At 58.3% G+C, this 24461-nt stretch overlaps 2 protein-coding genes across 2 annotated transcripts; both read left to right on the forward strand.

Moving 5' to 3' along the window:
* Positions 1–67: 67 nt before the first annotated feature.
* On the forward strand, positions 68–10410 carry CSK (C-terminal Src kinase). Its single transcript, XM_036389938.2, has 13 exons — positions 68–172; positions 4624–4700; positions 4932–5045; positions 5489–5601; positions 6233–6452; positions 6723–6816; positions 6896–6961; positions 7103–7202; positions 7333–7423; positions 8074–8147; positions 8245–8440; positions 9286–9372; positions 9471–10410. Exons 2-13 carry the CDS (start codon positions 4686–4688, stop codon positions 9651–9653), a joined length of 1353 nt encoding a protein of 450 aa, XP_036245831.1. The 5' UTR covers positions 68–172; positions 4624–4685; the 3' UTR covers positions 9654–10410.
* Positions 10411–17595: 7185 nt separating this feature from the next.
* Positions 17596–21922, forward strand: CPLX3 (complexin 3). The gene is made up of 4 exons (XM_036389997.2): positions 17596–17975; positions 18421–18625; positions 18996–19083; positions 20326–21922. The coding sequence occupies exons 2-4, from the start codon at positions 18465–18467 to the stop codon at positions 20548–20550; spliced, it is 474 nt and encodes a 157-aa protein (XP_036245890.1). The 5' UTR covers positions 17596–17975; positions 18421–18464; the 3' UTR covers positions 20551–21922.
* The last annotated feature ends 2539 nt before the right edge of the window (positions 21923–24461 follow it).

Genomic DNA, 24461 nt, shown 5'->3' on the forward strand with positions numbered 1-24461 from the left:
CGCCCCCCGCGCCCGCCGCGCTGGGCCCCGCCGCGCTCCGGCGGCGGCGGCTCCGGCTTCCCCCGCCCCTTCCGCCCCCCCCGCGCCCCCCCGCCGGCCCAGCCGAGCCCGGAGGCCCCGGCGGCGCCGCATGGAGCAGCCGGCGGCGGGCTGAGCCCCTGCCCGCACGGAGGTGAGTGAGTGACGGCGGTGCTGGGAGCGGGCAGCCAGCGGGGCGCGGACAATGGGCCGGGGGGGGGCGCGGGTCCGGCCCCGCCTGACCCCCGGTGACCCCGCACGGCCGCTCCCGCCCCGCCGCAGTCCCCGGGGACCCCGCACCCCCTTCCCGTCCTGCGAGGGGACGGAGAGCGACCGCCGGCACAGCGAGGGATGCTGCGGGGGTCCGAGCCCGCCGGGGGTACCACCTCCCCCTGCCGCTGCATCCCCATCCCGTACAAAGGCCCGCGGGCTCAGCCCGGCTGCTCGGAGGGGTTGGCGGCGCCTGGTTGGGTTGAATGTTTGAAAATTTGGGGCTTTTTTTTTTGTTGTTGTTTTTTGATGGGTTTTTGGGGTTTTTTGTTGGTTTTTTGTTTTGGTTTTTGGGGTTTTTTTTCGGGCAACAAGGCGGCGGCGGGTTATTTATAGCCGCGGCTGTTTAGCGAGAGCGAAAGGGGTTGTGCCATCGGGCGGAAAAAAGAAAAAAGTCCCCCCCGAAAAATCAAAAAGTCCCAAAAAAAAAAAAAAAAATTAAAAAAAGGCGAATGGGAGGTGTGAGGGCTGGGGAGAGGGAGGAGGAAGAGGATGGAAGCCTTCCTCCCGGGACAGGGGTTTGTTCCCACTGGACCCACGCAGGAGCACGGCCCCATCCTGGCGAGGCAGGGAGTGTCCCGAGAGGTCCCCGGAGGGATGCGGGAGGTTTTGGGAGCATCCCCATCCTCCCTCGTGGTAACCCCCTGCAAAGGCAGGGAGTTTTGGGGAGTTTTGGGGTGCCTGTTTGCTCTTTGACAGCTGTCTGCCCCCAGCTTTTCGGTTTTGAGCAGGCGTTTGCCAAAAAAACCCTTCCGTGCCCCACTCCACATCCTGTCCCCGTCCCCAGGTGACAGCACCTGAGAAGGGGACACTGGGGTGATTTCTGGTGGAAAGTCACCCTGGTGAGGTTTTTGTAGGGTAAAGGAGGACCAGGAAATCCTCTTTGCAATGCGGGGCTGGGAGCAGCTTCTCTCCAGGCCTCCACCTGTCCCCCAGGTACCTCCAGCTCTCTGACCAGCAGCATCCTCTCTTTCTCTTCTAAAAGAATTTCAAAACCCCTGAAAAAGAAGCTCCTTCCCCCCCTTTTTTGCAGGAGGGCACCCGGCCGGGGCTGGTTTGGGGGAGCAGCACCGCAACGCTGCGAGCTGGCGGGTGAGATGAAGGAGGAACATTTTTCTTTCGATTAGAGTAATCGTAGGTGTTCGTTGTAATAACAGCAGATAACATCTTTCAGAGGCAGGGAGGATGTTGTCTAGTTTGGGGTGGGTTTGAGAATTTTTTTCTTTGGTTGTTTTTTGAAGTTTAAAGGACTTCATTGGGAGCTGGATGCACAGGAGGGGGTGGGTGTGGGTGGCTCCCACACACCTGTTCCCGTTGGGAATGAGGCTTCTGTGCCATCAAACTTCATTTCAACAGAGCCATCCTGGTGCTGGGCAGGTGCTGCCCCCTCCCCTGCTTGGGTTTGAAACTGAGATGCAGCATCCTTCACCCTGCCCACCCCGTGGTGATGGTGCTCCTCTGTGGAGGTCCCAAACTCCTCTCCCAGCCTGCCCGTGGGTCTGGCACGACAGGGTTTTATTTTGATTAATGAGAGAAATGCTGTCCCCAGCTCATTCCCCAGTGCCCTTTGGGTTCTCAGAGGTGTTGGCTGTACCTGCCCTGCCTGGCTCCTGGCTGCCAGGCTGGCCTTCCCACCGGGACATGCAGGAGCAGGGCCGTGGGGATGGACCTGGGGGACGAGATCCATCCCTGGGGCTCCTGCACCCAGGATGCCCCGCTGGGCAAACAGGGGAGCTGGGTTTTGGTTCACCTGAGCACATCCTGAGCCTCAGTTTGGGAGTGGGGAGCTTGCAGAAGGAACAAACCCTGGTCTGGCAGGGCTGGGAACAGCCAAACCCAGCACTCAGCTCTGCCCAATCCGCCAGGCTGCTCCCTGGCTAATTTTTTTAATGATTATTAATTTCTTTCATGTGCTGCTGCACATCCTCCTGGAGGAGAGCAGGGGCGATGCCCGTGGTTTCCCGGCAGGCACAGGATGCTGCTTTGAAGCTGTGGATCCCCTCGGGCAGCATCTCCAGGTCCTTCTCCCAGCCCAGCATCCCGAGGGATGCGCGGGGCGGGCGGATGCGGGCGCGGGGCCGGGGCTGGCCCGGGTGACACGGGCAGGAACCGCTGGCTGTCACATGGGGCCTTCGGGGGGCTGCTTTGGCAGCTGCCCCGTGCGGTTTCCTCCTCCTCTTCCTCGGAAAGTCTCGGCTTTGAGGCAGAAATTAGGTGACGATTAAAAAGAGAATGAGGCTCAGAGGAGGAAGGCCTGTGTCGGGCCGAGGGGCAGCCGCTGGTGTTGGAACCACCTCCCTCTTTAAAACTGAAAGGCAGATTTATGGTGTGTAATTATAACAATGCCACAGTCCTGTGCCATGAATATCCATGATCTGAGAAGATAAAAAAGCCTGGGCTGGCTGCAGCGTGTTCTTGATGGGGTTTGCTCAGGCAGTTTCCTCTTTAGCAGGGAAAAAAAAATTCTCTTTATGAGGGCAGGCTATGAATTTTGTATCCTCGCTGCATTTATCAAATATAAATGCTGGTGACATCCGTGAGCTGAAAGCCCAAACAAGCGGCCTATGGGACTGGGAGGATTCAGCTCCTGCACGGGGTGGGAAACATGGGGTGAACCTTTGGGCATCCCTTGCACTGGCTCCAGGGTTTTCCAGCTGGTGGAAACCTCCATCCTGCTGATTTTGGGCTGTTTGGAACTAAGGCCTGGCCGGTGGGAAGCGCTGACTCAGGGCTTTGGGCTGGAGCTCTCCTTGAGCAACAGCCTGTGCTTGCTGTCCCACGGGACCCTGCATGGGGAACAGGGCTGAAAGCCCCAGCCATGGGAAATCCCCTCCTTAAACCTCCTTCCAGGCTTCAGCTAAATCCCTCCACGGCCTAGAGAGTGGAGTTTATTCCCTGGATTTCTGGTGCTGCGTTTCAGACCGGTGGGATCCAGACCCCTGCCTGAAATTTTTGTTCCATGCCAGGTGTAAATTCAAAATTTAAGCAAAAATCAGCTTGGAACAGCAGGGGCTTGGAGCTGGGGGGCTGTTCACAGTTGTGGATCCACTGTGGACCCCAGCTGGTGCTCCCCAGCCCAGAACTGCCGGGCTCTGCCCTCCTCTGGGTCCTGGCGCTCCTGGCAGTGTCCCCAAGGTGCCACCAGGCTGGGTTTGGGTGCCATCTCCAGCTTTCCCCGGGCTGGCTGGCAAAGAAACCCACCCAGCACTGTGGTGATGGGAACCCCTCAGGTCCCCAGACTGTGTTTTTTGGGGTGAACACCCCAGCCTCGATTTCTGCCAAAAGCAGAGGGCCGTGTGCCGTGTCCCCGTGCTGGGGAAGGTGACAGAGGTGCTGGGGAGCAGCGTGACGCCTTTTCCGGAAGGCTGTGGGCACGTGGTGGAAACAGGGCCACGTTCTCACTGAGCTCTTCCTCCCGCAGCTCTGCCCCTTATCTCCTTCCTCCTGCTTGCCCCTTGTTTCACTTCCTCCTTCCCAAAATACTCCCAGCCCTCACTGACGCCACGGCAGCGCTGCCGGCGGTGACCCCAGGGGAGGGGATGAATTCAGCAATATTTGGGTGGGGTTTTGGGGTTGCTCTGTCTGTGTCCCCCCCTTGTGCCCCCCAGGCTGGCACGACCCCAGCGCCCAAGCCCAAGAAAGCCTGGTTTGATTGTGGGGCCGGTGACTTCATCCCATGCCGGGGGCTGGAGCGGTGGGAATAAAGCTGGGTTTGTTCCCCTCCCTCCCACACACCCGTCCCAGAGCACAGCACCCCCGGGCAGCACATCCCCCTGGGCTTCAGGAGCTGCACGTTCCACAGTCCCAGTGGTTTTCATGCTGCAGGGAGCAGTTTTGGTTTATTTCTTTTGGATCTCAGGCCTGGGAAGCTCTCAGGGCTGGATGTTTCCATGTGTGGGTCACCAGGGTGAGCAGGGCTCTGGCTGTGTAGCCTGGGAGAGGAGTGGGATGGACTTCTGGAGGTCATCTCTGTTCCCTTTCCTTCTCTGGGCATCTCCACACTGCACTGGACTTTTCCTTGGTGCAGATGCTGCACTCAAAAACTCAGTTCTTAAGAAGCTGGATCCGTGCAAATGCCTCCTAATCTGGGTGAGCAGCTGCTCCCACCCCGACTGCAGGGGCTGAGCCGGCCTGGAGCTCCCCCTTCCACCTCAGTTTGGGGATATTTTGGACGCAGGACCTGTTCTTGGAGGGAGAAGAGATGCTCACCTGGCCTGAGAGCATCCTTGGGGGAGAGCTGCATCCTCCTCCCACCTCATACCTGCCGTGCCCCATTCTCAGCTGTGCCCTGTTCCCGCCGTGCCCCCTTCTCAGCCATCCTTTCCCCCCACACAGGTCTCATGGTACCAAGTGACGTGTCCCCCCTGTGAGAGTCGCTCCCCCAACCTCCTGAGAAGATGTCAGGGATGCAGGTAAGCTCTGGGTGAGGAGAGGAGGGCATGGAGCCGTCCATAAGGCTGGCTCATCCATCCATGGAGCCATCCAGAGGTAGCCCCAGCGCTCGGGAGGGACGTGGGGACAGTTGGTTTAAATAGGCTCCCTTTGGGTTCCCATCTGTGAGGAGAGTCCCCGAGGGTCAGGGGGTGCCAGGGGTGGGTGGCACGCTCGGGCAGGGCTCTGATGGCACTCCCTGCTCCTGCCAGGCCGTGTGGCCATCCGGTACAGAATGTATCGCCAAGTACAACTTCCACGGTACCGCCGAGCAGGACCTGCCCTTCAGCAAAGGAGACGTCCTCACCATCGTCGCTGTCACCAAGGTGAGCTGTCCCTTGTCCCTGTCCCTGCACCCCCTGACACGTGCCAGTGGCAGCCCCTGGTCCTGCCAGTCCCGCTGGCTGGGTGTGAATCTGGCCGGGAGCTTGGTTAATTAATTCATGGCCTCGTTAGTTAAGGTTTCTCCAAAAGGCGAGTGCCTCCCGGGAGGTGGAGGAGGGATGGGAGAGGCAGCAGGGCTGGGCTCCTCTCCAGGGAAGGAAAAGAGGGGCTCTGGGTTTGGGGGCGCTCTGGGATGCTTGGCAGGTCAGGAGGGGGATCACAGTGAGCCCTGTGGGGCCAGCACTGGGGTTTGGTGGTCCCAGCACCGACCCCAATGCCCTGCTCATCCCATCCTTCCTGCAGCCAGCAAGGGGAACCCCCAGAGGGCTCCTCGGGTGGGATGCAGGGGCCGTGGGCTCGTTGTGACATCCTGCTGTCCCCACAGGATCCCAACTGGTACAAGGCGAAGAACAAGGTGGGCAGGGAGGGCATCATTCCTGCTAACTACGTCCAGAAGCGGGAAGGGGTCAAAGCTGGCATCAAGCTCAGCCTCATGCCGTGAGTACCCAGCCAGGGCTCTGGGGCTGCAGCATCCCTGTGGCCCAGCAGAAGGGATATTCCTCACAGGGCACAAGGGGCAGCAGCGTGGATTTGGGATTGGGATTTGCTGCTGCTGGGGAGAGCTCTGGGTGTTTTGAGAGCTGCCTGCATGGCTGGGAAGGTGATTCGATAGTTGGGTTGTGTTTTAAATTGGGGTTGTTTTGTACCCAAGGCTCGGGTTAGGGTTAGGCTAACCTAGGGTCAGGTTTACCTAGTTTTACCTAACCTAGGGTTTGGTAAAGGCTGCTGGGAGGAAGAGGGAAGATTGGAATGGGGTCTGTACAGGAGGAATGGGAGACAGGCAGGTTTGATGTTCCTGCTGCATCCCGGAGCTGCCAGTGACTCCCAGGCTGGAGGAGGAACCTCCTGGGAGCGTGCAGAGGGACAGAATCCCAGCTGGGGCCCGGAGGAGGGGAGCAGGACACCATGGAGGGAGCTGTGTCACGGCGTGGGTGGGGACAGCGAGGAGCAGCACGGTGACAGTGAGGAGCACCGTCCCCACGCAGGCAGGGCCAAAAGCTGCTGCACACCCAACCACAGCCCCACAGGGGTGCAGGCAGCCCTGACCCCGCCCTGCATGGCCCTGCAGGTGGTTCCACGGGAAGATCACACGGGAGCAGGCGGAGAGGCTGCTGTACCCCCCCGAGACGGGGCTGTTCCTGGTGCGGGAGAGCACCAACTACCCCGGGGACTACACACTGTGCGTCAGCTGCGAGGGCAAGGTGGAGCACTACCGCATCATCTACTCCTCCAGCAAGCTCAGCATCGACGAGGAGGTCTACTTTGAGAACCTCATGCAGCTGGTGGAGGTGAGAATCCACCGCTGGAATCCCCTATGGACATCAGAGCTTGTGGGGTTGCAGGGCTGGGGGGCGGTGGGTGCTCTTCCTTTCTGCTGGGGTGGGGATGCTGGGGACAGAGGGAGGAGGAGGAGGAGGAGGGACAAGGGCTCTCGGCTGCCACCAGGCCTGTCCGTGGCCTCGTGCTGCCACCTGGTGGGACCTCAGAGCCCGGCACCACTGGGTGTCACCCCCCCCACCGTGCCGGGGTGTCACCCACGCCCCACTGTGTCCCCCCAGCATTACACCACAGACGCAGACGGGCTCTGCACCCGCCTCATCAAACCCAAGCTGATGGAGGGCACGGTGGCAGCACAGGACGAGTTCTCCCGCAGTGAGTGGCCGTGGTGCCCCCTCCCCTGCCCCTGGGCACCCCCCAGCACCCCCTCACTCCCCCTTCTCCCCCCATGCAGGCGGCTGGGCCCTCAACATGAAGGACCTCAAGTTGCTACAGATCATTGGCAAAGGGGAATTCGGAGGTGAGCCCACTGTCCCCAGCCCGTGGTGGCCCTGAATGGTGGTGGGGGGGCTCCTGTGCAGCTCCCCCCAGGGTGCTGTGGGGCCCCAGGAGGTTGGGATGCTTCCCAGTGCCTCCTGTGCCCGTCTCTCCTGGCCTGCAGACGTGATGCTGGGGGACTACCGGGGGAACAAAGTCGCCGTGAAGTGCATTAAAAACGACGCCACAGCGCAGGCCTTCCTGGCAGAGGCGTCCGTCATGACGTGAGTGTCACCCTCACTGGGGGGACAGCGTGAGGGAGGGGGCACCTCTGTCCCTGTCAGCAGCGCTGGGTGGCCCCTGACACCGCTGTTGTCCCCAAACCCCTGCCCTGAGCCCTCTTGTGCTGCGCAGGCAGCTCCGACACAGCAACCTGGTGCAGCTGCTGGGGGTGATTGTGGAGGAGAAGAGTGGCCTTTACATCGTCACCGAGTACATGGCCAAGGTGAGACCCCCCCCCTGCCACCTGCCCTCCCCCTCTGTCCCCTTGTCCTTCCCACGCTCCTGGGGCTTCACCCTGGCACAGCTGGGTCATGCCAGGGGGCACAGTGGGGGCTGCAGGTGGCATGTCCCTTGTCCCATTGCTGGCTCCCAGCAGGGGTTGACATCCCCAGATCTGCCCCTTGGGGAGGGACATCATCCTTGTGTCCTGCCCCTCGTTTAACGGACATCTGCCTTGGTCCTGCTCCATCTTGAAGGGACATCTTCCTTGGTCCTGCCCCATGAGGGAGGGACATCTCCCCTGGTCCTACCCCATCTTAAAGGGACATCATTCCTGGGTCCTGCCCCATCCTAAAGGGACATCATTCCTGGGTCCTGCCCCATCCTAAAGGGACATCATCCCTGGGTTCTGCCCCATGAGGGAGGGACATCATTCCTGGTTCCTGCCCCATCTTAAAGGGACATCATCTCCAGATCCTGCCCCATCTTTAAGGGATGTCATCCCTGGGTCCTGCCCCATATTAAAGGGACATCTGCCCTGATCCTGTCCTACAAGGGAGGGGTGTCATCCCCTTGTCCTGCCCCACAAGGGAGGGGGCAGCAGGTGGGCTGCTGGCCCTGCTGACCCCCTCTCTGTGTCCATCCTGCCTCCAGGGCAGCCTAGTAGACTACCTGCGGTCGCGCGGGCGGTCGGTGCTTGGGGCAGACTGTCTGCTCAAGTTCTCCTTGTAAGTACCAGGCAAGGCCGTGCCCACCTCCCTGACCTGCCCCACCCATGCTTTGGGGCCACCCTGCCAACCCCCTTCTGCCTCCCACCCCTCCCAGAGATGTCTGTGAAGCCATGGAGTACCTGGAAGCCAACAACTTCGTGCACCGGGACCTGGCGGCCAGGAACGTGCTGGTCTCGGAGGACAACATCGCCAAGGTCAGCGACTTTGGGCTCACCAAGGAAGCCTCCTCCACACAGGACACAGGCAAGCTGCCTGTCAAGTGGACAGCACCAGAAGCACTTAGAGAAAAGGTGGGTGAGCAGAGCAGAGGGGGAGCTTGGGTGTGGTGGAAGCTGCAGGAAGGGGGAACATCCCAGGTTGTCCCAGAGTGGACAGGAGGGGCCACTTGGCACTGTCTGACCCCCAAAGCAGCTGCCCTGAGGGTGGGGAAGATCCCTTGCCACCCTTTGTCCTGTGATGTGTGCTGGGATAGCAGGCCAAGCCTGTCTCCACAAATGAAAAACATTCCACCAGGTAATTGGAAGGAAATAGTAAATGCAGATTGAATTAAAGAAGTATAGTTACACCATGAGGTCTGATTTTTAAATATGCTGTGAAAGGGAGTAACATCTTTTATAAAGATCCATCTTTTTTTGTATAAATAAATTTGACCTAATAGGTCATGTACATAGACCCAAGGATCTCTAATTCTTGAGGCTCAAAAGATGCCTTGGGAAGGTGAGGAGCCCACTCTTCCCATGCATCCAAAAATTATTTGGGGATGGTCCTATAATATCATGCCTGATACAGCTTTTTGAATATCTTTTGGGATTGGCCAAACATCTACTGGCACACCAACCAAACAGGTGGAAAATGATTTCTTGGGGGCCACGTTGGACAAACATATGGTACCTAAACCTGAAGCATTAGCTGAAGTCACCCAAACATTTGTTTTAGGTTGGCAAATCTGCATGGCTAAAAGCAAGCAAAAGCAAAAAGGCAGAAGCATAACTTTCGATTGAGCCCCATATTTTTCTTAAACTATTATCCAACAAAAGAATTCTCCAACACTACTGATTCCCACACCCAAAGTCCACAATCTTCTGTGGAGCTGTAGATCCCACACCCCTGCCTGAGCCTGCTTCTCTCCCTGCAGAAATTCTCCACCAAGTCGGACGTGTGGAGCTTCGGGATCCTCCTCTGGGAAATCTACTCCTTCGGGCGAGTGCCTTATCCGAGAATTGTGAGTGATGAGCACCCCCAGGGGCTGGATCCTGGGGGGGGAAGCTGAGCCCAGATTTTTGGGGAGAGCCCCTCCCTGACACCCCAAATTCCCCACAGCCCCTGAAGGACGTGGTGCCCCGCGTGGAGAAGGGCTACAAGATGGATGCTCCGGACGGGTGTCCGGCCGTCGTCTACGAGGTGATGAAGAAGTGCTGGACGCTGGACCCCGGCCACCGGCCATCCTTCCACCAGCTCCGTGAACAGCTAGTGCATATCAAAGAGAAGGAGCTCTACCTGTGAGGGGGGGCTCTGCCACCCCACAGCCGCAGGGGACCCACGCTGAGGGGGGGAACCAGGGTGTGCTCAGCCCCCCTGCCCCACCACGGCACCAGGAGGGAGCCCCGGGGGTGTGGTGCCCCCCTCCAATTCCCCCCGGTTGCTTCCAAATTTCCAAATCTGTCAGTTTTTTGTTTTTTTTATTTTCCAGGTTTGGGTTTTTTGTTTTCATTTTTGTCTCCCACGCTGGTTTTGTTTTTTATTTTTGTGGGGTATTTTTGTTATTTTCTCGGTTTTGGGGGGAGCGTTTATTGTTTTGGGTTTCTTTTTTTTTTTTTTTTGTCGTTGTTTTTTTATTATTTCGAGCAAGGGCCCAGCTGAGCGTTGGGCATTTTACTAAAGTACGAATCTTATTTTTTAATGTAATTAAAAGAAGAAAAAAAAAAAAAAAAAGGAAAAAAAAAGAGAGAAGAAGGTTGTTCAAAGGAGAATAATAATAAATAAACCAATGAAACGGACACATGAAAAGGAAACCCCCAGCGACAGAAGTGATGGTTGATGGGGAGACGCTGGACTCGCCGCCCGGTCGGGAGAGCGCAGCCGCGTCCCCGCCAGACGCTTTTTCTTTTTTGGGTTGTTTTGCTTTAAACTCGTTGCAATGTTTGCATGCTGTCTCCAGAGGCCTTTTTTTCCAGTCCTGTCCAGTGCTTTATTCTCATGTAATGCTACCGACTGTGAGATTAAAAACTGTAATAAAAAACCATTCCATACGGACGCGGCACACCCGGCCTCGGCCCCCCTCTGTTGCCAGCGGCTCTCGGGGTCCCCTGGCAGGGGAAAAAGTGGGGGTGGACCCCCCATCTCCTCCCCAAATCAGTGAGGATGAGCAGCCTGGGCAGCACTTGGCTGCATCCTGCCTGTGAAAGCTGGCTGTGACAGGGATGAAGTGATGCCAAAGCTCCCCTTTAGTCCAGGCTTCACTTTTTACTTTCTGATGCTCTTGGGGAGCAGTTTGGGGCTGATTCCTGAACGTCGCTGCCTTCCCTGCTTATCCCACCTGTGCAGGTGAGACCCCGATGTCCCGGGCCCCGTCCCCACAGTTGGAATCCCCGGAGGGAGCCGGGTGGAGGTGGCGTCTGGCAGGTTTAGAATAGTTCCGCTCCTCCGCAGGGAATTATTCAGCGTTAAACGCCGGCTGCCGGCTTGGCAAGCCCCGGGCGGGAGCTCTCCACCTGCTTCGGGCCGGGATCGAGACCGAGATTCCTCTTGGAGCGGGGTTAAAGGGGAAAAAAAGGAGTGGTGGGACACGGGCAGAGCTCAGGGGTGTGGGATGGAGCCTGCAGAGGGGAGATGTGCTGCTGACGCCCTTCCCTGAGACCTCGGGGTGTCAGAAGGGGATGGGATAGGGATGAGGGATGTGATGGAGCTCCGTGGGGTTTCCTCTCCCCTGGACTGACCCCCCTCCTCTTGTCCACGTCCCCCCCCCCGTTCCTGCCAGTGCTCCAGCAGGGCCCAGCCCGATAAGCAGCTTTACTTTTTGGGCTTATGAAGATTAAAGTCATTTACAGGCAAAGCCTGCAAGAAACGGCTTTGGGAATGGAGAGAAATACCCAGAACCTTCACGTGATGGGAGACAGCAGGGAGGGCTCTGCTCCTGTCCCCCACTGTGTCCCCTCCCGTCCCCTTGCCCTGGGTTACTGCCAGCTACTGTCAAAAAAGGGGAGGAAATTCACCCCAAAATTATTGAGATCTTCAATTATTTCAATTTTTGATTTTCCTCCAAATGGCACCACACTTCCCATTTCTGAGGCTGTGCCTGGTCTCAGGGGTGGTGTTTGGTGCCTCAGCATCCTCTGGGATGTAGTTGAAGGATGCTGAGAGATCTGCTGGAAGAAATTGTGTTCTTCTCTACAAATCAGGGAATTTAACCCTGATTTGCCAAGGTCCTGCCCCTCCTGTCACCACCGTGCCTCAGTTTCCTCACACGGAGCCTCTGGGTCTCTCTCACTCGGGCCTGGAGCTGCTCCTCCTGGATCCCTCCAGGGATTTGTCCCAAGGGATTTTGGGGCTCTGTCCATCAGCAGCAGCGTGGGCAGAGGGGACAGGCCGAGTGACACCCCGGGGCTCTCTGTGCTGGCTCACGTCACGTCCCCTTCCTCCTGCTCCTCCTCCTCCTCCTCCTCCCTCGGGCACCGAGTCGGGCACAGGGCCCGGCAGTGTCAGCTCCCATCCTGCCTCAAATTCCCGGCTGAATCATCACCGTGCAGGGCGTTATTCCCATGGCACACGGGGCCCTCTCCCTGCTGTGCCAGGAGGGAACACGGCAGAGGGAACAGGAACACGGGGCTTTAAAAAAGCTCTGGAAAATCCAGCTGGAAAATCTCCTCTCCACCCCACTCAGTGGGATCCCAGCTCAGGATTCCAGATGGATCAGGACAGGGCTGGGGAGAGCTGGGGTTTGTTTGGGGTGTGGAAAGAGCCGTCTCCAAAGTCACACATCCTTTGCTTTTCCATCCTTACCCATCACCTGCACCCCACACGGATTCCTGAGCCAAATTATCCTTTCCTGGCTCCCCCCTCTCCCTGCAGATCCTCTCTCTTCTCCATTAGGGAATATATACTTTTTTATATATACATTAGGGCTCCTTCCACCAGCTTTGGCCCTTTCCCATGTCCCCACACCCTGCCTGCCTTCTCCCCTTTACCCACAGAGCTGCAGAGAGCCTTCCTCACCCTAAACACCCCAAAATCCCTCCACAGGACCCCAATTCCAGCTGCAGAGAGCCTTCCTCACCCTAAACACCCCAAAATCCCCTCAAAGGACCCCAATTCCAGCTGCAGAGAGCCTTCCTCACCCTAAACACCCCAAAATCCCCTCAAAGGACCCCAGTTCCAGCTGCAGAGAGCCTTCCTCATCCTAAACACCCCAAAATCCCCTCAAAGGACCCCAGTTCCAGCTGCAGAGAGCCTTCCTCATCCTAAACACCCCAAAATCCCCTCAAAGGACCCAATTCCAGCTGCAGAGAGCCTTCCTCATCCTAAACACCCCAAAATCCCCTCAAAGGACCCCAGTTCCAGCTGCAGAGCCTTCCTCACCCTAAACACCCCAAAATCCCCTCAAAGGACCCAATTCCAGCTGCAGAGAGCCTTCCTCATCCTAAACACCCCAAAATCCCCTCAAAGGACCCAATTCCAGCGGGCTCCTCATTCCCCCGGGTGGCAGAGCCTCCATCCCGAGTAGAGGGGGTGCAATGAGCCCCCCACAAGCGACTCTCTCATTGCTGCTTGAGGCTAATTAGCAGCTCTAATTACGGCCCTTCCTCTCCATCCTCGGAGCACGGGCTTCCCGACCCCTGGCATCCCTCCCCCTCCGCGATCGACTTTATCACAAGGACTATTTTTAGCGTGATGTACAAAGCCATTCCCATCACCGTTCCGTGCCGTTCACCTCTCCCCCTCTCTCTCTCTCTCTTTCTCGTTCTATTTTTTTTTTTGGTGCTTTTTTTTTTTAATTTTTTTTTTTCTCTTCTGGGCACTCCAGGAATGAAGGCAAGGCTGGGAAGATCCCCCGTGGGAATGCTGCGTGTGTGCGCGGCCGTGTGTGCGAGCGCCTTTGCTCGGGGCTCGCTCTCCACCAGCGGCACGGAGCAGCACATGCTCTCCCCATGTGCCTGTTTACATGCTCTGTATGTCTGTCCGGCCTCATTTGTGTCACGGCTCGGCTGCAGACACCGCCGTGGGAGCCGCCCCCCGCCGCCCCCAGCACCTCCCTCCTCTTCCTCACCTCGCACAGTCCCCCTGCTCCCGGCGGGAATTGCAGCCGCTGCTCTGCCGGGAGCTGCTTCTCCTCCTCCTTTGCCAAAGCACTCGGGGCACCCCAAAACTTCTCTGTGCTCTGGGGAGGGGCTGTGTGTCCCGTGGGATAGGACAGTTCCCACCCTAAAACCCCATCCCTTGGGACCAGGGCTCTGTGTCCTGTGTGACCATTCCCACCCTAAAACCCCATCCCTTGGGACCAGGGCTGTGTGTCCTGTGTGACCATTCCCACCCTAAAACCCCATCCCTTGGGACCAGGGCTCTGTGTCCTGTGTGACCATTGCCACCCTAAAACCCCATCCCTTGGGACCAGGGCTGTGTGTCCTGTGTGACCATTCCCACCCTAAAACCCCATCCCTGGGGATGGATGTTCTGGATGACAGGACCATTCCCCCCCCAATCCCCATCCCTTGGGACCAGGGCTCTTTGTTCTGTGTAACTATTCCCACCCCAAAACCCCCATCCCTGGGCATGGATGTTCTGGATTATAAAACCATTCCCACCCCAAATCCCTGTCCCTCAGGATGAATGTTCTGGATGACAGGACCATTCCCACCCCAAACCCCACGATGGTGACTCTGGGCAACCCCATGCTCAGTGACACAAAGATGAGAACAGGGAATTCCGAGGGAATTGAGGGCACAGCCCAGCAGCATCCCCCACTCCTGGCTTCCCTTCCCAGCAGCACTCAGGGGCTCCCAGGGGCTCTCCCAGGGCAAGGATGATTTTTTTGATCCTGTGGAGATGATGTCAGGCTTGGTTCTATAGGAGTGGGGAGGCTTTCCATGGGAATGCCTCCCTAGGTCAGGGAAATCTTTGGTTTCACTTCCATGACAAGCTGAGCTGCAGTCCCTCTTCCTCAGCCAAGGCAAATTCCAGCTTTATGCAGTTGAGTAAATGACAGAAATAATTTCATTTGGTAATTTACCACACCCTTAACCTAAAATTTCTTCATTCCCTTGTCAGTGACATGGCAGCACTTTGATCCCCCTAAAGGATCTCTAGTGGGGATCCCACTGAAGGGATGTTTTTCTCAAGACCTTCAGGATATTTTCCCCCAATCTCCTGCGAGCTGGTGTTCCCCAACAGCAGCGGGACTCTCTGGATTGATGTCCCCGTGCCCGAGGGGCACAGCAGGGTGTCCCTGTCCCATCCCAGCTGGCCTGAGCGAAGGTGACCCTGCCCTGCGCCCGGGGTCAGCGCCGAGCGCGGCAGCTCCTGAGGTGGCGGTGCCTGTCCCCATCAGCAGAGGTGACAATCAGCTGCCAAGTGCCGGCCTGACTTCCCCGCAGCAGCAGCAGCAGCAGCAGCAGCAGCAGCAGCAGCAGCAGCAGCAGCAGCAGCATCGGGCTGCCTGCTTGCTTTGGAAACGCCTTCTCATTTCCCTCCCGTGGCGGCTCCAGCGCACACACGCGGCTTTCCAGGATTCCCTCACCTACTCCTATGGGGTCTCCAAAGGTTAAAAACGCCCATGTTCCCTGCATTTCAGGCCGACAAGGATCAGGCCTTCTGATGGCCTTATTGCCATGGCCCCGCAGGTCGAGGTCACCGAGCCTTCCCCTCTACAATCCACGGGACCGGCTGCTCCCGGGCATTTGGAGCATCCTCTGGAGCCCGGGCTGTGGTAACTGTGCCTTTGGAGCCAGTTACCTGGAAAGAAGAGCTGGAATGATCCCTCTCAGCATGGCAGAGGGAGCTGCTTGCTTCCAATTTAAATCAGGTGTCAACGCTGAGAGAGGATCCTCTTAACTTCCACCGTCTTGTCTGCGGCTGCGGCGGGGGGACGTCTCATCTCGCTGCCGTCTAATCCGTGGAGATGTGTGATATAGCATAAGCTAATATAATAGGTCATGCAAGGATTTACATCTCATTACGGCAGGTTAGAGTCCTGGCAGGAAGGATGACTCATCCTCACTTGAATATATTTCAGGGATGAGGAACGGTTCAGCTGCCCGAGGAAAGGCAAATGGGGAAATCAACCACCTCGGAGCATCATTTCCCAGCTCGCTGCACCCTCTGATTGTCCCCCCGGCTCTGCCTCCAGGTGGGCCACCGGCCTCTCCAGGAAAAGCTGAGGGGATGGGAGAGCTGCAGAACCTCTCTAGGGGTCTTTGCCTTTGCCTTGTGCTCCTTCCCTGTAAAACCCGGGCTGCAAGAGGCTGCAGAGCCCGAGCTGAGCGAGCATCCCCGCCACGAGGGGCGGGATCCGAGGCGCTGCCCGGCTTGTTTTCACCTACTTGCCTTGGCCCGGCGGTTCTGCTCGTCAGGAACTGTTTGCTCTTAGTTCCTCAGACAGGGAGGCTCCGTGGGAGCTGACCCATCTAACCCAGCTGGAAAAAATCGGTCCTGACTTCCAGTCTCTTATTGTTAATGGATGCTCGCAGCGAAATCCGGAGTGAGCGGAGCTCCCAGGACCAGCCACATCTGAAACCTGCTCTTGAGCCCACACGAGGCTCAGGCCAGCACCCAAGGACACAGCCAGGGGTGCTGGTCCTTCTCCCTGCCCCTCTTTCCAGCCAGACTGACAGCCAGAACGTGACCACGCTGCTGGCAATGGGACATCTGCAGAGCGCCCGGGGCTCCCAGCCTATTTCTCAGCAAGGCTGTGCCAGCTCATTGTGGGTTAAAATTAATTTTCCATGGGTTCTCCATGGGAAAGCGCTTAGGAGAGCCTGCAGATTGGTGTGAAAAGCAAAAATCATCACTTCAAAAAGCTGTTGAGGCTCCTGAGCTGCCAGCTCGGGGTGAGCAGCAGGAGCAGGGGCACCTGCCTGGTGGGGGATGCTGAGGGTGACACTGGAGTTGTGCCAAACAGAGGGACCTCCCTCATCCCAGCATCAGTTTGCACATTTGGGTGGACTCCAGGGAACTGCTGGCATCGATCAGGGGGCTCTGCTCTGCCAGGAGAGCCCTCACCAGGACAAATCCCTTGTTGTCACCTCCAAGAGCGTGTCCCAGTCCCTAAGAGCAGCACACTACCAAGCTGCTGGCCAGATTATTACCCTAGAAAAATGCATTATTTTTAGTCTGTTTTCCTCTTAAGACATAATTTTACCTTGGGTGGGGGGATGGGAGGAGATGGGCCATTTCCCCCTCCCTCTGTCACTTTGTTCTGTCGCTTCCCAGCTGTTCCATCATTTTAATCTGCAGAGATTGTCTTTATATTTCAGGAATGAAATGATTTCCCACAAGCCGGGATTGAGGTTTGGATCCGCGCTCATTTTTCAGGAGCAGAGAAGAAAAAAGGGAGAAATGTCTGTTAAAGCCAGGCTGGCCATCTGGAAGGGAGGTGCGTTGCTGATGCCATTAATTGCTCACCCCCCAAGGCCTGGAATGAGGCTGCAGTCAAAGGGAAGAGCAGGAGTGGGAGTGGGGCTGGAGAGAGCCAGGGGATGATGCAACACAATCAATGCCTGCTCCATCCTCCTCATTTAGGTGATCAATGAACGCCCTCGTGCCTGTGTTCTGGGGGCTGAGAGCAGCTTCGATATTAATTCATATAATAAAATCACAGGATCACAGAATCCCAGAATGGCTGGAGCCAGAAGGAACCATAAAGCTCCTCCAAGCTCCAAGCCCTGCCATGTGCAAGGACACCTTCCACTACCTCAGGTTGCTCCAAGCCCTGTCCAGCCTGGCCTCAGACACTTCCAGAGATGGGAATACTTCCAGGGATATCATTAATAGGATAAAGGGGAGGGAACTTTTGGGCACCAGCCCTTGGATGGATGAGCAAACAACAATTGTGACTGGTGCTGGTACATATGGCTTGTTCCGAGTGTCAAGCCCAGCTTCCCCTCCTGCCAGACCCCAAGGATGGGGAACAGAGTGGGAGAAAGGGCGCTGGGGTGGGTTTGCTCCTCGCTGGGATGGAGCAGCCGGGAATCACGGAGGGAAGGGTGTTCGGGGGGCTCCCCGCAGCCCTCACCGTGCCTCCATCCACCCCGGTATCCCCGGGGAGCTCTGGGGCTCCTTCTTCTTCCCGCGGGGGTGGCGCCACTCGCGGTGCCCCGGGGCGGGTCGGGACGGCGGCGGCTCCGCCCGGCGGAGGGCGGCGGGACCGGGGGAGGCGGCGGGACCGGGGGAGGCGGCGGGGCCGGGGGAGGCGGTGCCGCCGCCGCCGTGCAGGGACACACACACCGGAGCTGTGCGAGCCCCGGTGCTGCAGCGCCCGCTCCGCTCCCGGCCGGGACCGCTCCGCCATGGGCGGCCGGGCAGCGCGGCCCCGCTGACCCCGCACACTCCGACATCCCGGCATCCCGGACTCTGACATCCCGGCACCCCCGGCATCCCGGACTCTGACATCCCGGCACCCCCGGCATCCCGGCACTTCGGCACTCCAGCATCCCGGCAACTCCGCTCTGCTGACCCCGGCTCTCCTGGAGCTCCGGACTCCGCCGTCCCGGGACCTCTACTCCGTTGAGCCCGGTTCCTCCATCTCTCAGCACTCCGATATCCCGGGAACTCCGTGCTCCACCGTGCCAGGAACTCCGCTGCGCTGACCGCTGGTCCCGGCTCCTCGGGAATTCGGTACTGTGTGAGCTTGGCTCTGCTGATCCCTCATCCTCCATAACCCCCTATCCCCGCTCCCCGCGAACCCGCGGCTCCTCCCCGGGATCTCATGTCCCCTGTCCCCACCTCCTCCTGACCCGGTGCCCCCGCTCCCCAGGAGCCCAGCTCCTCTCATCCCGGCTCTTCCACCGCCCGGTGCCCCAGCTCCCCGGGCGCTCTGTGCTCCAGCTGCCCCGGAGCTCATCCCGGTGTCCCCATCTGCTCCCTAACCCGGCACTCCGGCTCTCCAGGAGCTCCCATCCACAGCATCCCGCTGATTCCCTATCCCGGCATCACAGCACCGACCATATCTGGGCTCCCTGGCGCTCCAGCTCACCCTTAGCCCCGTTCCTCGGGGGGTCCCCACATCCCAGCCCCCATCCCGGCCGGAGCCCCCCGGTGACCGCGGCTGTCCCGGCTGCAGATCCGCGCTGCCCCCCGGCCCCCGGGCCCCCCGGAGGTGCAGCCATGGCATTCATGGTGAAGAGCATGGTGGGGGGGCAGCTGAAGAACCTCACGGGCGGCCTGGGCGGCGAGGAGAAGAGCGAGGGCGAGAAGTCTCCGGCCGAGGCGCAGGGCATGACCCGCGAGGAGTATGAGGAGTACCAGCGGCAGCTGGTGGAGGAGAAGTGAGTGCGGGCGGCACCGGCACCGGCACCGGCACCGGCACCGGCACCGGCACGGGCTGAGCCCCGGGGTCCCTGCGGGAAGGGGGTGCTCCCGCTTCGGTCCCACATCCCGTGCATGGGAGATGGGGGGAGCCGGCGCTGGGGACAGCAGGACCGTGAGGGGGTTTGATGAGTCCCCTAATCCCTTAATCCGCTTCCTCGCCCGCCCGGGAGATGGGATTGTTTTCTCCTTCCAGGCTGCCCTGGCGGGGAGGAAATTGTGGGAAAACGGGACTTTTCAGAGAAAATGGGGGGTGCTGAGGTTGGGGGGAAGCGCAAACTCCGGGACGGGGGGCATGGGCTGTTGGTGATTGCCCCGTGTGCTTGGCAGGATGGAGAGAGATGCTCAGTTTGCCCAGCGCAAGGCGGAGAGAGCCACGGTCAGGTCCCACTTCCGAGACAAGTACAGGCTGCCCAAGGTACGGCTGTGCTGGAACGGGGCCACGAGGAGAGCCAAGCTCCAGATGGAGCTCTGGAGGGACGGGAAGGGACAAGGACTCCCTTGACTGGCTAGGGTTTGAGCCTCAAAGCCCAAACACAAACAAATTCCCCTCAAAACCATCCTTCTTCCCAAACTTTGGCCATTTTCCTTGTCCCTGAGCACCACAGCCCACCAGCCTGAGACAATGGGACTCCCAGCCTTGCTTGATCCCCCTCTCCCTGGCTTTTGCCCCCTAAATCCAGCTGGGTGAGGGAAAACCACCTTCACCCCAGACTCCCTGGAGCCAGGAGTGCAGCCAGGGTTGCACCTTCCTGGCTGGATTAGCCAGCTCAGCTCCTCTCCCTGGATTATTTGGCGAATGTCTCCCACCTAAACTCCGATTTTGGAATTTCCGCACGATGAACCATTCACTGAACACAATTTAATCAAGGGATAATTCAGCCTTTCTTGGAATTGCCACAAGCTCCTCTCCCTCCAAACCCACCCTGTATTCAGGGAGAGTCGCTCAGTGGTGAATACCCCAAATTGGAGCTGGGCTAATATTAGTTCCGAAGGGTCAGCTAAGCCAAGTGAGATTGCTCTGATTGTTTGGTGTTGTTCAGGCAGCCTGGATTCACCCCCCTGCTTCCCACCCCCCTTTTATATCCAGGAAATAAACAGCTGGAGAATTTCTTTTACCCTCTGCCAAAAGCCAGAAAAGGCAGAAAAAGAAGAGATGGAGATTTTTTTTGTTCTCCAAGGGAAACTGGGATTTGTTTGGATCTGGCCCCAGCGACCCTGGGTCCTTTCACTGCCTTCTTGTGCTTGAGATGTCCCTTCTCATCTTTTGACAAGTTTCTTCTGCTCATTACTGATCCCACTTGGCAGCCAGGCTGCCTCATCCCGAGTCTCCCCATGGCTTCGGGCTCAGAGCTGATCCCGACCGCCGCTGGGAGCAGTCGTTAAGCATAAGCCCAGCTTAATTAGGTGCCTAAACCCCCGCAGTGCGCGCTGGAAACCAGTCTGTACTGGTGCTGCGCGTGGGTTTCCATCTTGCCTCTCACTGTGGGTGCCCAGACTCTCCTCAGGCGGCATCAGCATCCCACCCCCACCCCCAGGGACCTTCCCACATGGTCCTGTAAGTGGGAAGGCAGCCCAAAGCCCCTCCTGTGGTGCTTCCAGGAGCCCCCTTCCCGCTGTGCCATCCCCTCTTCTGACTCTCTCTCCCGGCCCCTTCCAGAACGAGACGGATGACAACCAGATCCAGCTGGTGGGAGGCGACGTGGAGCTGCCCAAGGAGCTGGCCAAGATGATCGAGCAGGACAACGAGGAGGAGGAGGAGAAGAACTCGGTGATCGGCCAGCTCAGTAACATCCAGAACCTGGACCTTGATTCCTTGAAGGACAAAGCCTCGGCCACGCTAGAGGACCTGAAGCAATCGGCGGAGAAGTGCTCCGTGATGTGATGGGGCTGAGCAGGGAGGGGACGCAGCGCAGGCTCTGGCGGGGGCTGCTGCCTGCAGCGGGGACCCCAGCCACGTTGTCACCCTTGCCGTGTGTCACTCGGCTCCTCCTGAGCCACGTGGCCCCTTGAGCCCCTGACCCAGATGTCCCTGATGTGTGGCTTTCGTTTCGTTCTCCGGGCTGAGGTTAGAGCCAGGAGCCAGCACGTCCCCCCCGTACCCCACAGCCTGCCCCCGTGCCCAGGCAGGGGTGTCTGCAGCCAGAGCTGGGGAGGTGGCAGGAAGGAGAGTGACCTTGGGGTGTGATTGACTTGGAATGTGATTGGAGAGTGACAGACCTTGGAGAGTGACTGGCCTTGCAGTGTGACTGACCTCGGGGTGTGACTGACCTTGGGGTGTGACATTGGGACTCCCAGCCTTGCTTCATCCCCCTCTCCCTTGCTTTTGCCCCCTAAATCCTGCTAGGTGAGGGAAAACCACCTTCACCCCAGACTAACCCTAACCCACACTGACCTTGGGGTGTGACAGACCTTGCAGTGTGACTGCCCTTGGAGTGTGACTGTCCTTGGGGTGTGACTGACCTTGCAGTGTGACTGACCTTGCAGTGTGACTGTCCTTGGGGTGTGACAGACCTTGCAGTGTGACTGCCCTTGCAGTGTGACTGTCCTTGGGGTGTGACAGACCTTGCAGTGTGACTGCCCTTGCAGTGTGACTGTCCTTGGGGTGTGACTGACCTTGCAGTGTGACAGACCTTGCAGTGTGACTGTCCTTGGGCTGTGACTGACCTTGCAGTGTGACTGACCTTGCAGTGTGACTGACCTTGCAGTGTGACTGACCTTGCAGTGGTGGCCCCACGCTGTGGCTCTGCCTCCACGTTCCCACTCAGCCTCCCAGGAACGAGCGGGAGGCTCGGATTTGCCTCGCAAGGACGAGGCAGGGTGTGGAGCACCCCGCTCCCTGCATCCCATCCCCATCACCCGAGAAACAGCATCCCATCCCTGCCAGGAACACCAACCCCGTGCCCTTGAGGGCCCCTCTGAAGGAGCCAGCCGGGAAGGACCTGCCATACGATCCCTGTGGGAAGGGGGGTGCTGAAGCCTGAATTGACACCAGAGAGGAACAAAAGCCCTCCCTGGTGCTGAGCTGAGCCCGCAGCAGCCCTTCCCCGGAGCAGTGGTGTCCCTCTCCTGGGATGGGATCCTGTCCTTGTTCCTTCCAGGAGAAGAACAAAGCCATGAGGGAATATCTCCCTGTCCTCCCGCTCGTCGTGCTGTAGTCGTGCCGTGCTCGGTTGAGTGTCCCTCCCCTCCTGTGCTGTCCCCGTGCCATGGTACTGTTATAACCGGTGGAATAAATACCAGGAGATGTCTATGCATTTACTTTTCTCCCCCAGCTCTGTTTTCCTGGGCAAACTTTTCTATTTTCCTGGTTTTGGGGAAAAAAATGTTCCTATTTTCCTGGCAGCAGAATCCCAAAGAAAGCTCCTCTCCTGGCTGCACTCATATTTGGGACTAAGGGGATGCTACGAGCAGCTCATTGGCAGGAGTCAGGTTCAAAGCAAACAAAATTCCCATTTTTCTGCAGTTTTTTTGGTCTATTTTAATACAAAACCTTCAGAACTCTCAGTCTCAGGGGCACTGCAGGATGCCCAGTGCACTGCTCCAAGGAAGGACACTCTGCAGGGATGAGCCCGAGCTCGTGCAGGTGTGACCCAGCCCTGGTGGCATCCCGGCAGGCAGGGGGCTCCTGTGGTGAGGCTTCCTGGAAAAACTTGGCATGGGCTGGGAATTTATCGCTCCAAATCCCATGGGAGCTGATGAGCTGCAGTTTGGTTTTGCAAGGAAGGATGGGTCATCCAGGAAAACACAGGAGAGGGTGCTGGGAAACTGATATTATTCTTATTCTTATTCTTATTCTTATTCTTATTCTTATTCTTATTCTTATTCTTATTGAGTTTGGATCAAGCCATGCCTAGGGCTGCTGCACCAAGAGATTCCTTTCTGCCCCCAGCCCCCTGATAATCCTGTGCCAGGGCCAGGTAGTTCTGGGAAACTCCTGATGTCCATTCTCGAGAGGACAGACAGACAGACAGAGGCAGCTCAGGCGTGGACACACATCCTCCCAACCCTCCAGCCCCCGGGACCAGGGCACTCCAGCAGCTCCAGGGATGTGTGCTCCCATCAGATCCCCAACCCAGCGCTGGGAGCCGGGAGCAGCGAGAGGGGAGATTGGCAGGAGCAGCTTCAGCTCTGCAAGGAGATCATACCTGATGAGGATCAGCCCGAGCTGATCTAATCCCCCACCAGGAAAGGGATAGCAGGGAGCAGGCACGGCCCCAGCCCAGACCTCGCTGCTTAAATCCCAGCCCCAAGGCTCAGCCGGTGGGAGAGAGCGGGATCCGCACCGGGGCGGGGAACCACGCGGCTGGGATGGGGGCGAGAGGCTGGGATGGAGGGAGGAGAGTCTGGGATGGGGGTGAGAGGCCGGGATGGAGGGAGGATGGGCTGGGAAAGGGCAGCAGGGGCAGGCTTCCCCTCCTGCCTTTTCGCTGCCCACCAAGGGATGCATCCACGCTCACCCCACGGGAGAGCAGGATCCCAAGCGGAGCAGGGGATGCAGCCCCGCGGTTCATCCCCCCAGAACCAGCCAGGATCCTCTCCCGCACCTTTCCCTGCCCCCTCCCCTTGCCCTGCCCCCCGTGCCCGACCCCTGGGCTGTGCTCGGCGTTCTCCCGGCCCACGTGAGCCGCGCAAAGGCCGCGTGAAGCTCGGCGGGTTTATTTTAGGAGGCACCATGACCCCCAGGCATGTGAAAAGGCAGGCAGGCAGCCCCCGCTGCCCCCGCCCGGCTCCCGAGACGTGTTAAGCCTCAGCAGAGCGTTCCCGGCAAAGCCGAGCGGCGGCAGCGCCGAGGATGCTGCTGTCCCTGCTGTCCCTGCTGCCACCGCTGGGCCACAGCCTGCACTGGGGAGGAGAGGCTGGCATGGACGGAGGAGGGACTGGGATGGAGGGAGGAGAGACCGGGATGGAAGGAAGAGAGGTCGGGATGGAGGCATGAGTCTGGGATTGGGGGATGAGAGGCTGGGATGGAGGGATGAGAAGTCAGGATGGAGGGAGGAGAGGCTGGGATGGGGGGATGAGTCTGGGATTGGGGGATGAGAAGCTGGGATGGAAGGAGGAGAGGCTGGGATGAGAAGCTGGGATGGGGGATGAGAAGCTGGGATGGGGGATGAGAAGCTGGGATGGAGGGAGGAGAGGCTGGGATGGGAGTAAGAAGCTGGGATGGAGGGATGAGGTCAGAAAGGGGGCAGCAGGGGCAGGCAGCCCCTCCTGCCTTTTCCCTGCCCACCAAGGGATGCATCCCAGTTTCCAGCAGTTGCTGCTCCTGTATCCTGAGCATCCCTGCAGCCTCCATGCCATACGACTGCTCCGGGCATCAACACGCAGACTGAAAATCTTAAAGCAAAGAATAAGTGTGGATTAAAGCAGAAAATGTTGTTTTTCTCTCTCTCTTTTACAGGTCTTATATCATTCCCTCACCTTTGGGGCTGGGATTGGGATAGGTTTGTCCAAGCAAGCCCTTGCTGGTTGCTGGAAGACACTGGCAGTAACAAATTTTGTCAATAAAATAAAATAACCTTTATTGATCAAATAACATAAATTTTATTGACAAAACTCCTGCCCTCCTGCACCAGCCCATTGCTCAGCTGGCTGCAGGATCTTCCTCCTTCCCAGTGGTGAGTGTGGGACGGGTGAGTGTGGGACGAGTGAGTGGCTTCCCCAATGGATAAAGCATTAAATGAGCAATTGTTAAAGTGCTGAAACAAATGAGCTGCCACGGAAGGCTGGGGAATCTCCCTTCTCCTTTTTGCAGGCAATTAAACTTCCCTGAGAGTGGCTGTGGGAAGGGATGGC

Source organism: Molothrus ater, chromosome 13 (assembly GCF_012460135.2).
Source record: "Molothrus ater isolate BHLD 08-10-18 breed brown headed cowbird chromosome 13, BPBGC_Mater_1.1, whole genome shotgun sequence".
Taxonomy (NCBI): domain Eukaryota; kingdom Metazoa; phylum Chordata; class Aves; order Passeriformes; family Icteridae; genus Molothrus; species Molothrus ater.